The 15,146-nt window shown below is 40.7% G+C and overlaps 1 protein-coding gene across 1 annotated transcript in view; it reads right to left on the bottom strand.

The window, feature by feature from the left end:
• Positions 1 to 15,146, bottom strand: part of LOC126456308 (juvenile hormone esterase-like) — an 84,188-nt gene that overhangs the window by 24,785 nt on the left and 44,257 nt on the right. The window contains exon 5 of the mRNA XM_050092059.1: positions 2,531 to 2,703. Coding sequence (XP_049948016.1) covers positions 2,531 to 2,703 — 173 coding nt within the window. The remainder of the gene's footprint in view (positions 1 to 2,530; positions 2,704 to 15,146) is intronic.

The following is a 15,146-nucleotide window of genomic DNA, read 5'->3' as shown; positions in this document are numbered from 1 at the left end:
AACTGAACTGAATGGACATTGTCTTGAAAGTAGGATGTAAGATGAACATCAACAAAAGCTAAACTAGCATAATTAAATCGGGTGATGACAAGGGAATTAGATTAGGAAAGGAGACGCTTAAAGTACTAAATGAGTTTTGCTATTTGGGCAGCAAAATAACTAATGATGTTGGATGTAGAGAGGATATAAAATGTAGACCGGCGATGTCAAGGAAAGAGTTCCTGAAGAGAAATTTGTTAACGTCGAGTATGGATTGTAGCTATGTATGGAAGTGAAACATAGATGATAAATAGTTTAGACGAGAAGAGAATACAAGCTTTTGAAGTGTGGCGTTGCAGAAGAATGCTGGAGATTACATGGGTAGATCTCGTAAGTAATGCGGAGGTACTGAAAAGAACTGGGGAGAAGAGAAATTTCTGGTACAGCCTGACTAAAGCAAGGAATCGATTGGCTGGACACATTCTGAGGGCCGGACGCAGTGGACGAGCTGTTCTAGGTGCTACAGTCTGGAAGCACGCGACCGCTACGGTTGCATGTTCGAATCCTGCCTTGGGCATGGATGTGTGTGATGTCCCTAGGTTAGTTAGGTTTAAGTAGTTCTAGGTTCTAGGGGACTGATGACCTCAGAAGTTAAGTCCCTTAGTGCTCAGAGCCATTTTTGAACCATTGTGAGGCATCAAGAGATCGCCAGTTTACTACTGGAGGGATGTGTGTGTTGGGGTGGTGTGTGAGGGGGGTAAAAATCATAGAACTAGACCAAGAGATGAATACAGTTAACAGACTCAGAATGATATAGGTTGCAATAGTTACTCAGAGATGAAGAGGCTGGTACATGATGGAGTAGCATGGGAAGCTGCATCAAACCAGTCTTTGGACTGAAGACTACAACAACAACAAAACATTTTGACAGAACAGTGTTTTACATGTTATTATCAAAAGATATTTCATACACATTATCTATACAACAGTTCATCTGCATTGTCGAAGTAGTTGTCAAGTAAGAAGTATCGAATTTGACTGTTTAATTTCTTCTTAATGCTCCTCGCCAACTACTCATTTGATCAGTAATTTTGTACTGTAGCCAGATGAAGCCTCTGGTAATTAATATTGTTCATCGTTTTCTTCCTACTGCTACAGTTATGGGTGTTACAGTTGTGCTTTTATTTCATGTTCTCAATACCGTCGCACGTAATAAGAGGACAAATGCATTACACAGATATTATACTTTACGCTAATACTAAGCTTATGTATTCAAAGAGTTGATGACAAGAGCAATGAGTATCTCCAAATCATTATCGGTGTTCTTTAAGAGTAATGTATATTTGTCGTACGACTATTCATTTCGACTATAAGGAACGGCAGCATCGAAAGTAAACTATCCGACCTGTCACACATAAACCAAAAGCAGCCGACTTTATAAACCTGAAATATATGATTTCCAGCCCACGTTCTCATCAGCATGTACATGGATGACCTTTGAGCATTCATTTTTTTCATGTTGCCTACCACCCAGCTACTACTATTGTTGTCCAAATTTCGCTCTGTCTTGTACATACCACGTGAACTGCGGTTTTCGTAAATCAGATAACAGTCATTTTACTGAGAAACAATCTTTTATTTTACTGAAAGTATCATTTACTTTCTTTACGTTCACACATAGCTGCCACATTGGACCATGGTCATTTCATTGTGGAGAAAGGCTGTCTACATATTGTAAGACTAGTAGTGGATCAACTACAGTGTCGAAGTGTTGAATAAGCTCTAAATGAGGCTATTTGTATAAAATAGTGTGATAAGTTTCCGTAATAGCGGCACATAATTATGTATCTTCATTCTGCAAGAAATACACAGTACGTAGCACATTTCTTACCCTTTCGTAACATGGCACGAATAATACAGTGATCCACGTATAAACCTAGCAACTCTTTATAGAATAATAAATATTAGTATATAGTGGTCACCAGAACGACAATTTCGGTTATAAACTGGATGAGAGTTGAGAGGTTTACATAGCGTATCTTTTACTGGTAGTTTTAAATTTCTGTTAAAAATACGATTTCTGTAAGAAATGCCTCAGAATACTAAATGAAAAACAAATTATTTTTAATAATAATGCACTGACTGAGAAAATTCCTTAACACTTGTGAGATGTGACTGAGTGGTGTGAAATTCTTATTTATTTTATTGTTCCATTGATTTTGTGAAAGGTGTCTAGAAAATATTTTCTACACACGTCGTTATTTTTTTGTATATTACATATGAGGTGCTGAGGACGATAAGGGCCTGAAGCTCACAACTGTCGTGCCCACCTTTCAGCGAATATCAGGAGAACCAGTGAAAGAAAATTTCGTGAATGTTCATATGTACAATATGGGCCCACAGCACAGATAAACCGAACTCAGTATGAGATCAACAATTATCAGAAGCATTACAATCGATGATGTTGTGCTTTAGGTCCTTATTGTTCTGAGCGCCTTGTAATATAACGATACTTTTATACATTTGGTCATACATTAAGATAACAACTTACGTCAGCGTACAGATCAATTGTAGATTCGTCTAGCGGCTGGTTATCAAAATAGAAGCGCTTGACGTCTCGAGCAACGGCGATGCGCTCCTCCTTTTTGACAGGAATAGTGGCGGGTAGAGCTCTCTGAAAGTTCAAGTTGAGCTCTCGCAGGGCTGCTTTGTCCACGTTGAGTACTGTAAAGGAGGGACATTACTGCACCACTCAGCATCCAGGGTTAAGGACAGTGTTACAACACATGATGTGGAGTATGATATTTGAAGTTTTTATTAATAACTTCTAAGACTAAGCAGCCTGAATTACTCCACAGTTCTGTTTCTGGCTTTTAGTGATAACTTATTTACTATGTTGTGCGCTATCTTAGAATTTACGATGTGGATAGCTTTGTTCCTCATAGTTTCAATTTGAGTTTTGAAAATGTAAACAGGCTGACCGGCAGGCACAGGCAATCAAAAATATGGCTTCCGTCAAACAGATAGTTTTGACGGACATATCTTTCTGAAGCCAAGAACAAGGAAGTTATTTATTTTGAGTTCCAGTGTGCTATTCAACAGGCCGTCAAAAGCTTAACTAATATTGTGTACTGAGTGTTAAAATAAAAAAAAAGATTATAAATGAAAATAAGTTATGGATTGCCTAAGAAAGTAAGTAAGTCATTTCAATGAAAGAAACTGAACTGCTATACAGATTGCCTGTGTCTCAAGAAAGCATTTTAACGTTGATTCGAACAGTTTATCACTCATATTTTTCAGTTCTGCTGGAAGCCTGTTCAAAGCGACGCCTGCGGAATCTTGAGAATCTTACTACACAGTAGTTACGCAAGTGAAAAGGTCTGCCCTGCCTATTTCAATTTGCGTTAGTGTATTCTCCTGAATCAGTGTATCAAATGGTTCAAATGGCTCTTAGCACTATGGGACTTCACGGCAATCAGTGTATCCTTTGAACGAAAATGAATAGTTTAACTAGCCAGACTCAAATTTGCAAGAAAAGTGATCGGGTGTCTCCACACTGTTTGCTGAAGGATCAGTCTACGTGCGTATTATTTGACATTTAATCAATGAATTAAAGACTTTCTGACTGTATCACTGTCCGTTTCGTACTGTCGCCATATCATGTCGTAAAACGAGGAAATATTCGCAGTAAATAGTCAAAAGACAAATATGTGTCTCATCTTAAAGAGACAGAATCGACACTGCCGTTTTGTGTCTCCTGTCTGCTTACTGTAATGGGTACGAAAGCTGGAAGCAAAAGAGAACTTAAAGTTGACAAAATACGCGGTACTCAAGCTAATGTGAACTGATTTCAGTTTTAGAAAAATACGAACTAAGTATTAGAAAAGGTAAATGACTATTAAGAAGCAATGACGATTAAGGCAACCGATCTCTGTAGATCCCGTTGAACAGTCGACGCCCAACATAAAAATATGGATGGGCTACTCGCAGTCAGCGTGGTTTTCGTTTTTAAATCTTTCGTTCTCAGCTCCTGAGAGGAGGCGGGCTCTTAAGACTTCGTCTACTCAGCCAAACATTCCAACAGGCTGGGAGGGAGGCAGTGGGAATCCCAAGTGGGAATATCAGGGACGGGATTTCCAGTTCAAGCTACGAAGGTATGCTAGAGGAACTGAAATAAGAATTATGTAACATTATGTGTGACACGTGAGGGTTGTCAGAAGAGCAGCGAAAATCCGAAGACTGAATACAATTAAAATCAGGCCATTGTAATATTACACAGGAAGAGAACTGGGAACAAATTCAGTTGTAAAACTGAATATTAGAAAGAGTATTACTAACAATGAATTAAGTTCAGACAGAACGTCAAGTCTGTTTTAAGAAATAAAGAAAATACATTCAACGGAAATCAATGAAGTCTATGTGCAATGTAGTCACATTATGGGGAATTCGAAAACCAACCGGCAAAGAGATAACCCGTATTTTTCTCTATTTGTTTGCCCTCTGTTATACAGTATCTTTTTCATTATTTACTACTAACTGGTTAAAAAACCGGCATATAAATCTGCCACAGCTACTGAGCTAAATTTTTTTCTTTTTAAATAAAACTTTTTTACAAAACCATGATGTTGATTCGCTAAATTTCCACTACTTTGAAATATTGGATTCTTATTGAAATTCCGAATATCAATCAGCACTATTTTGTTAAAAACGTCTACAGTTAGAAAACAGTAACAAATACATGACATAAAAATCGGTACAGCACTGCAGAGGCACAAACATAGCTGTCGATGTATAGCATGGCCTATTAGACGTTACGCTCGTACGTGCAGTCTGTAAGACATGCCACTTGGTCTATACGATAGTCTCTCGCTGTTGTTGACAGACACCGATTGTATTGCACAATGGTAGCATCCCGAGTTTGGAACTCATTTACTAGGTGCAGTAGCAGTGAAGTATAATGCTGCATAGGCCTTAAGAGATTAAAAATGGGCGAAGGCACATCAATTTTCCGACATCACATGTGAAGAAAACATCCACAACGTTCCTAGGAAGACAAGGAAAATATGATTAGCATACGAATAATTTTACTGACATGGAATAAACGTGGGGTAATAAGAGAAACATATAGTTTGGAAGTATTTTACTAAACACATATATTTTAATGTATATAATTTACTATTTATATTACAGTAAAATGCTGCATTTGCTTTAAAAGATTAAAAATGGCAGAAGGTACAACAAATTTGTGACATCTTGTTATGAGAAAACATCCACGACTTACCCTGTAAGACAAGAAAATTTTGATTAAAGTATCAATAATTTTATTTACGTGGAATAAACGTTGGATTATAAACATACACCATTGTTTGAAAGTATTTTACTAAGTGTAGTAGCAGTGAAGTAAAATGTTCCATTTGCTTTGAAAGATAAAAAATGGGGGAAGGCAAAAATAACCAGCCACACCAGATAAGGAGAAAACATACCAAACGTTCCTCAGAGGACAAGAAAAACTTGATTAACATACCAATAATTTTTGTGACGTACAATAAACGTGGGAAAATAACCGAACATACTACTCTGTAAATATTTTAGTAAGAGGAGTAGCTGTGAAGTAAAACGCTCCATTTGCTTTAATAATTTAAAAAAGAGAGAAGGTGCAACAAGCGTGCGACATCAAATAAGGAGAAAACATCCACAATGTTAATTGGAGGAGAAGAAAATTTGATTAACATACCCATAATTTTGCTGACATTTAATAAACGTGGGATAATAACCAAACCATCCATTTTGAAAGTGTTTTCGAAAGTGCAACAGCAATGAAACAAAATGCTCCATTTGCTTTAAGAGATTAAAAATAGGAGAAGGCTTAGCAAACTTGCGACATGATATAATGAGTAAACATTCAAAATATTCCTCGTAAGACAAGGAAAATTTGATTGACATACCAAGAATTTAACTCACGTTGAATGAACGTGGATAGCAACCGAATCCCCCAGTTTGGAAGTATTTTAGAAAGATCGGTGGAATGAAGTAAATTACCTGCCAGGTTAGCCGAGAGTGCTATGCGTTGCTTCCTGGACTTGTGTAGGCGCACTGACCCCGGTTCGAATCCGCCTGGCGGATTTACGACGTGGCCTCGTGTGCCGGCCGGCCTGGATGCGGTTTTTAGGCAGTTTTCCACATCCAACTGGGTGAATACTGGGCTGGTCCTCACATCCCGCCTCAGTTACACCACTCAGACATTTGAAACTCCTCCACACTCTTTCATGGTTTCACTAGACGCATACAGCTGGGGTATACTACTTCCCTCCCAGGGAGTATGGGTTGGCAGCAGAAAGGCATCCGGCCACCCCTTTAAACTAACCATGCCAAATCCGGTTGTAACAACGCCGACCCTGTGAAAACTGCGAGACAAGGCACAAGTAAAAGAAGAAGAAGGAGAATTGGAATGAAGTAAAATGCTCCATTTGCTTTAAGAAGTTTACAATGAGAGAAGCACTACAAATTTGGGACATCAGATAAGAAGGAAATATCAACAGCGTTCCTCGGAAAACAAGGAAAATTTGATTAACATTTCAATAATATTACCGACGTGGAATGACGGTGGGATAATAACCGACGCTCTAATTGGAATATTGCTATAGTCTGATAAACTGATACCACCCAATAGTGATGATGCAGAGAAGTGATGATCAACTTGTGACCTTCCGACCTAGCTGGCTTTGCTGGAGACAAGCAGACGAGTTTCCTAGATGGATTCAACCTCATGTCGATCGTGATCATCTACTCTGTCACCTTCATTAGACTCTTTCGATATTTGTGTGAAGTCATGTTGATTGCTAAAAGTAACAGCAATGAGAAATGGAAAATCAGTTGTCCTACAAACCGGTTCTCTTCAGTTGTATCCACAAGCATGTTAAAGTATTGCCGAAAACCGGTAGTTTCACCAATACCCCCCCCCCCCCCCCCCCAAAAAAACAGACCACTGCAACGAGCAAAAGAAGCTGATTAATTAAAACAAGATCCACTACGAAAAGGTAATGGGATATTTTAGTGCGAATGGTGGTCTGACCTAAAGAACGAGTCGTGAGTAGTGGCGTTGCTTAATGGTACAAGAAATGGAAGAGGTGATCCGTTACTAAAAGCAAAGAAAAAAGTTTAAGGTTTAACATCAAATCAACGACAAGGACATTACAGAAGGAACACAGGCTCTGTTTGGGACGAATAAGGAAGGAGCAGGCCGTGTCCTCTTCAAACGAACCACCCCTGAGCGTGCTCTAAATGAAGTACGGAAAATCACTGCAAAGCTAAATTGGAGTGGCCGGACGTGGTATTGAACCCCTGCCCTTCTGAATGCTAGTTAAGTGTTTCACCAGTGCGTCACTTACCACCGTTACACTTTAATAGAATTCATTAAGATAAATAGCACGATTGCCCATGAAACATTCTTCCAGCAGAAAGCAAATACAAAATTATATTGCAAAGGCCGAAATGAAACTCATAATGAGATTGGATGAATTTCCTGATTGTAAAACGTAAACTTTTAGGGCTGGAATTGTCAAATTTGTTAAATTATTCCGGGTTGTTACGTGTGGTCAGATGAATTTATTATCGAAACCATTGTTTTAGACAGCAGGGAATATTTTAATAATTGGGACTAAATTTAATCAAATAATAAATGGCATACTCCCAAAACCACTTTGACTCGTAGGAAACAGAGGAGATATATACATGCCTTTATGAGAAAACAGACGCAACAAGCAGGTAGTCAGGAAAATGGATACTAGATTTGTTACTTAACTGACACTCTTAGGCGGAGCTATTCCTAGATAAACTGTAAAATGAGGCTTTATCTAAGAACAGGGCAATCTACCAACTGATTTTAAAAAAAAAAATCACCATCTTGGGAAACGAAGATTTTACAGACACAGAAGAATGGGCGTTTTTCAAAAAAAATTATAGTTCTTACATAAATAACTGCAGATGTTTGTCTATTTTTCCTAAATAAAAACTATTTAACAGTACAACGATTTGATAATACACAGTCATATTTGACATACATATAGATATTTGTTGTACATATGATACCTATGTATCCATACACACTTGGTAAACATATCCGTTACTGTCAGGCAACAATTGCTGTGGGGGTAAGAAACACCTAATTATCAAAGTTCAGGGTACATGACGTTATAAACAATAAGATGAGTGAAAATCTGCCACATCTCGCACGACTTTTAAATTTATTACTTCTGTGCTACCAACTCCATAGAATTCGTAGACAGTATCCACATATGCATATTTGTAGACAGTATATACGTATGCCTCTGACTGTACCTATACAAATATATCCTTTTACGACCAGATCAAGAGATTTGATGTCATAAACACTGAGATGCTTGAAAAAATGAATGAATCATGCGAGTACATGAAGTTTTAATATATTTATTCCTTACTACTAAGCCATTCCTACAGTAGTGGCAGATAAAGGAAATCTCTGAGAACTGTCGAAGCCTTCGACAGCTTTCAACTGCGAAACGGAAACGGCTGTAAATGAAGAAAATATCAGTATATAGAGCTATGAAGAGGCGTTCCCATAGAGACTATTACAAAATCGCGTTGTTGGCACTCAAAGCAGTAGCGCCCAGCTGCCTGTACATGTGACAACATTGTTTATAATCAAGATATGAGTTAAAATAAACATTACAGAGAATTCTTTGTTGGTGTACAGTGTTTCTTAATTTGGAAATTATACTTGTACGTTTGTACATTATGCGTATTTCTTCGCACGAACGTCCCATAATTTCAAAGGCGTTTTTATGAGTACATGGAAATGGAATTGTTTAGATGTCACACCACAAACAATGTTCATTTTATTTTCGTTTTTGATAGACATAGGCAAAATTAATATCCAGGCAATGCCGGGCTTGTCAGCTAGTAATTAATAGTATAAGAGCTTTGTATCTTATTTGAAATAAAAACACCTCTATATTTGCAGAAAAGCAATATTTTCACATTCGAAACGCTTTTACTTCTGTTCACAAATGTGCTACATAATGTAAAGCGTATATACGAACATAAATATGTCTACTCATACTGTACTCCGAAACCCTGCGTCCACTGCGGAAAAAGACACTTTCGGTTATTCTTAGTGTTTTAAATTTATGTTGACCATGTTACACTTATTACTATACCAATGTGATCTTACCATGAATAGAATTTAACCTACATTTGCTAAAAAACAGTTACTGTAGACTGCCAGACCACCTGAAGATGAGCCCCCATGGCTCGAATGCGTTGTGCACTGAAAAAATTAAAATAAAGTGAATAAAAAATAAAAATACAAGAACTATTGTGACTGAAGGCGGTGAGCGCAGCCTGCATCGTTGCCAAATTTAAGATGGAGTCATCATGATATGCGCCCAAGATGGTTACCTCTGTAAACTGCCTTATAAGTCTGGCAAGATGGCTCCTAGTCTCAGTGGACATAATCCAATCTATAACAGTGGCAGTTTAAAAAATTCCAAGTGAGATAGTTGATTTGACGCCTGTATATTGCATGGTCTATTTACATTACTATTTAGGCACCTTTAGCACCATCAGGCATATCTGCAGCAGTATTTAATTACCATGACATTAAAAAGACGCTGCAGGTCAAATGGTCTATTTTTTGAATATCCAGGACTGTTTGTTTTTACAGCATTTAAATGACGCCGAGATGTACCGCAACCAGAAGGAACGGTGGGTTTATTATAAACATTTTTCACCAGCTGGCGTCACGGCCAGTTTGTCATATTTTATAAGTACAAATGGTAACTGTAGTTGGCCACCAGCCCCAGTACACTCCTACGTGCACCGGCGGCCGTGAACTCGTGTCCGAGATGACAATCTCGTCCAGACATCTGCAGGCTCTGACTTCACCCCACAGACATCTGCTGCCAACCCCAGTCTCCCCGGGACCACAGTCTTCCTCCATGCAGTGTGCAGACGCCGAATACTACATACGTTTCTAGCCAAAAACTTCCTTCTGAAAATTCAGTTTTCCAATCCGTCATTAGAGCTGGGTATCAGTTCACGTTCGACACGATTTTTTGGGTCATACACTGAAGGGTGTGAAATGTGGCAAACATTTAGGAACAGCTAGTACTTGCGAGCCATCGTGCCATCAGCTTGAGAGCTATATATTGTTATAGTAAACGGATTGAATAACTGAATTTTCAGAAGTACGTTTTTGGCTAGAAACGTATGTAGTTTCCGGTGTCTGCACATGAAGAGGTTGGTTGTTAAGTGTACAATTTATTTACACATATTACAGTCTATAACAGTTGCCGCACATGTTTAGACACATGCTAGTGGTCACCCGACATCAGTCTGTCTCGTTTTTTTATGCACAGATACAGCCAGATTTTTCATCAGTAGGTGTCGCTATTTCTACAAGCTGCGTGGCATTGGCGGAAAGGCATCGTAATATTTAGGTCCATGTTGGTATTTAGCCTACCCCAAAATAAACGTGTGTGTTTCAGTCCCAACTCTCTCACTGGGATAACCGTACTGATAATTTTAGGCAAAGCAAAGGAAGTTTAAAACGTCATCCTGCTCCGTGACTTTTATGTGCAAGGTAGATACCACAGTGCGAACATGCTCAGTATATTCCACCAGCGTTTCTGTGGCTGCTTGAATCCATCAATAATGCGCACGCTCGAGCTAATTATGAATGCGTGGTGATAAATTCTGTTGAACTGTATGGACTCTCAACTCACCTAAGACGCCCTGTTCTTGCAGAATTCCAGAAAACAAACTACCCAAGAACCCTTAGAGGAAAGGATACGACGAACAAAGGGTAATATAGTATGAACTTTGCACACCATCGCTATAGGGTTCAAAGTGCACGATCACACGCAACACTTTCACAGCCCGGAATAACTGATGAATAGACAGCTCCTAAACACCGTGAATCAAATGTATGATCGGGACAGGTAACTTAGCAAGCACGTCAGGAACGAATCTTTTAAAACACTGGATATCTATGTACGTGCTCTGAACCTGATCTGACCAACTCACAGCAGGAGCATCAAATTCTGTTCCCCCCACTTCCTCATCTAAAGCCAAGGTACATCCATTGACATGACTCCGTGACAAACGTCATTAATTGATTAACCAAATACTCCTGTTTCGTATTAACCTGAAAATTCCTATGCTATTATTGATATATATTTGACGATGTTGGAGCTGATTTTGTGTTTAGTATTTGACGATGCCACTATGGCTCCAGTATATTAGGACATTTGTGTATGAAACTGATCTGAAGACGGTCATTATAGACCAAAACCGGTAGTCTGATGACATAAAAATTTGTGAATATAGACGTGAAGCAAAGCAAATTTATTCTGTTTTCGGGTCATTGTTTAATTCGCGACCATGTATCAGATTGGGGGGAATGAGGCCGGAAGATCGCTCACGTGTTGTTTTCACTCAAAAACCTACTAACGTACTACCTTTATCGAGTTGAATGAGTTGGACACCAACTCATTGGATCCGCTGATGAATATCGTGACCAAGGAAAGGGGTCCAAACCCTTGGTCATCTCCGAACTGACAACCCACGCGTGCTACCTTCCAACTCTCCAATCCGTCACGGTTCTTTTGGGTGTGGCCCTGGTGTACACCTTGCGCGCGATTGTACGAGTATGCGTGGCCCAAGGACTTACAGCTGATGCCACGGAAGGCGGAATAAACAATTTTCGGGCAGGGTCCCCGCACACTGCGCACTTATTGTGGCTGGTAGGAACATTTCTCTTAGGTACTGAACTGCCCGACCTAACCGGGAACCTATCAGCGGCATTTTGGTTTCGGGAAGCTCTGTTTAGTTGCCGGATTGGAGTTGGTATTTGGAATTTAGGAATTTGTGGAAGATTCTTCCCTTGCGACATTCTTTGCGGTGATGTCGGGATGTGAATGAGCAGGTGGTGTCTCTGATGGGGGAGGTGCGAAGGAGATTTTCTATTTCTGATTTTGCCTGGTCTATTAAGCTAATTGCGGTTAAAAAGTTGGGGCAGCTGGGTCGAGTGATGGAATTAGGATCGACCAAGAACGTAAGTCCGACTTGGAAATTTCTTACTCCGAGGAATAAAAAGGCGGTGGTCAGGTCCATCGGCATGGCCATTTTTTGTCCTTCAGAGAAGAGAGCCTTCTGCTCTTGCCGGACCACTAACAACATTAATTCTCTTGAAATACGGCTTACCAAGATTGCTCGTCTTAGTGGAAATGACCCCAAGCGGTTGTTGGCCATTTTAAAGCAGTTCCCTAATGCTCTTGCTAATCAACTGAGGTAACGGACCTAATCAAATACAAAATGTGTATGGTTGATGATATTCCTGTATGTCTCCTCCGAAGATGAGAATACTGCGGCAGAAGATTAATGGCATGCTTCGGAATGGGCTCATCAGACCGTCAATTGCACCCTACGCTTCTCTGATTTTTTTAGTGCCCAACCAGCAAGCAAGGATTGCCGATTCGTGATCGATTATAGAGCACTTAAGCAAAAGGCCATTCTGGAATCTGTGACGCTCCCTCACCTCCACAATTGTTTCACTTGGTTTTCCAAGGTTCGTTATTTTACATGTTTGACCATAATCAAGCCCGTTATCAGACACCTTTGACTGAAAATTCCAAGCATTTTACTGCATTTTGAACAGGTTGGAACCTCTGTGAGTTGAATCGAGTGCCTTTAGGTTTGTCTACCGGTGCTGTCGTGCTCTCCTGACTTTTAGATCATGTCCTGGGCGATCTAAAATTAAGTTGTGTCTATAACTACCTGGACGATGTTGTAGGTATAGCTATTTCTTTGATGAACAGTTGTGGCACCTTGAACAGGTATTATTCAGGCTTCAAGGGGCCGGATTGACAGTTAAGCCGTGAAAAATTACCTTGGCTAGACAGCAGGTTCCTTCTTGGGGCAGCTGGGTCCAGTGATGGAATTAGGATCGACCAAGAACGGAAGTCCGACTTGGAAATTTCTTACTCCAAGGAATAAAAAGGCGGTGGTCAGGTCCATCGGGATGGCCATTTTTTGCACGACGTTTATTCCCACCTTTTCCCATATTGTAGCTTCTTTTTACAGCCTTTGCAAAAAAGGGGAGACCTCCGTCGAGGGTGAGAGCCAACAGGTGCTTTCGAGGCTTTGCCATGAGTAATACTCTTGTGCTAGTCACTCCAGGTTTTGTCAACGCTTTTAACGCAGGTGTCACGGCTGCAGTCTTACAGAGGGACTGTATGGTGAACGGTAACGGAAGCGACAACTACCCCGCTAGGGACAAGCCAGACGAATCGGGAGAAGGAGTCAACCACAACCAGTATGTAACGATTCCCCTCATTGGTACAGGGAAGGGGGCCCACGTAACCGATGAACAGGCGCTTCCAGGAGGTTATCAGCTGATCAGCTGCCGAACTCGAATAATCTGTCTATGAGTGTGACGCCTTGGAGTCCTGTTCACCCTCTAGAAGTTTAGATTCTATCTCGAGCATAGAAAGTTCGGTATATAGATGTATAACCAAGCCTCGGGTTGGGTTTTGGCGAGGCCTAGAAGGACTAGTAGATGGGCGGTGTTTCCCCATAGAACTCGTTCCTTCGGTGTTCCATTACCTTCATGATTCTTTTCTGGGAGGTCAATTCATTAAGACTTTTATCCCTGTGAGAGAACTGGGATTGAAACACACACATTTATTTTGGCGTAGGCTGATTACCAACAAGAACCCAAATTTTACGATGCAATTCCGCCAATGTCACGGAGCGAGTAGAAATAGCGACACCTATTGCTGAAAAATGAGTCTGTATCTGTGCATAAAAAAACGAGACAGACTATGTCGGGCGACCACTAGCATGTGTCTAAGCATGTGCGGCAACTGTTGCTATGGTGCAGCGGCGTGTGACGTGGCCGTCACTGTGTAAGGATATCCGTCGGTTAGTTGGCCAGTTGGAGTTGTGAAACATGGGTAACCTGAATCATAACTTACACAATGGGCTTTTGCAATCGAGCGGGAGCAGCATCCTAAGGACAAACTGTTCGTCGGTTACTTGGGTCCTCTTCCCTGTACTAATGATGGGAATCTTTACATTCTGGTTGTCGTTGACGCCTTCTCCCGATTCGTCTGGCTTGTCGCTAGTAGGGTAGTTCTCGCGTCCGTTATCATTCACCATCTGCCTAGGACCTTCCCGCTGTTCGGGTCACCTAAAGCTCTGGTCAGTGATAACGCCCCCGCCTTCTTGTCTAGAGAGTTTAAGCGCCTCTGTTTTGGTAAGGCTATTAATTATATCACCACCACCCACTGCAATTCTCCTTCGTCGAAAGGGTAAAAAGGAAACTGAAGACCGCCCTTATTATTTACCCCGCCAAGTCTCAGACGAATTGGGACAGCTCTCTTCCTTGGATTAATTTTGATTTATATTCATCTCAGGATGAGGCTTCCTCGGCTGTGTCCATTGGCCTTCTTTTTGCCTGTTCTCTTAATTTTCCTTTAGAAAATTTATTGAAAATTAACCATGTTTTTCCAGACAATATCACTCCAGATATCATTAGACGGAACTGGAATAGGGCCAGAAGGAAAATATAGTTAGCTCATCGACGACAGAGGAGGTGTTGCAATTGAGAGAGGCAACCCTTTCAAGCGAAAGTAGGGAAAGAAACTCGCACCTTGATTTACAGGACAGAGGGTAATGAGTCCAGTTAACCTGATTGTTCGTAACCCCGTTACCGGTAGGACCTCCAGGATCGACGTTAGCCAGATCAAGAATGAACTCCCCCCCACCCCCCCCCCCCCTCTACTAGCTTAGAAAATAGGGAGCGGGGTCTTCTGGTTTGAGTGAGGAAACCTGGGCCATGCAGGCTCGTATCCATATCTGCTTCGCGCGAGGCGGCGGGGTGTGTATGCGCGCTGTTGCGAATTTTTCTGTGATCATTGAATCGAGGACAAGACCTGTCTCTCTGGGGACAGGGAGAGGAAGAGCCAGCCGTTCGACATGATGCAAGCACGTTTTACCTTATATGTGGGAATCATGACGGTGGAAGATCGATCTATGGTGACCCTTGAAAGTTCTGTGTTTGGAAAGGCATTTTTCTGGTGCATTCCATTCATGGGCTAAGTGGATGAGACCACCGCACTCATGGCCGT

This window comes from Schistocerca serialis, chromosome 2, assembly GCF_023864345.2.
Source record: "Schistocerca serialis cubense isolate TAMUIC-IGC-003099 chromosome 2, iqSchSeri2.2, whole genome shotgun sequence".
Classification (NCBI taxonomy): Eukaryota; Metazoa; Arthropoda; class Insecta; order Orthoptera; family Acrididae; genus Schistocerca; species Schistocerca serialis.
This window is presented reverse-complemented; position numbering and strand designations above follow the sequence as displayed.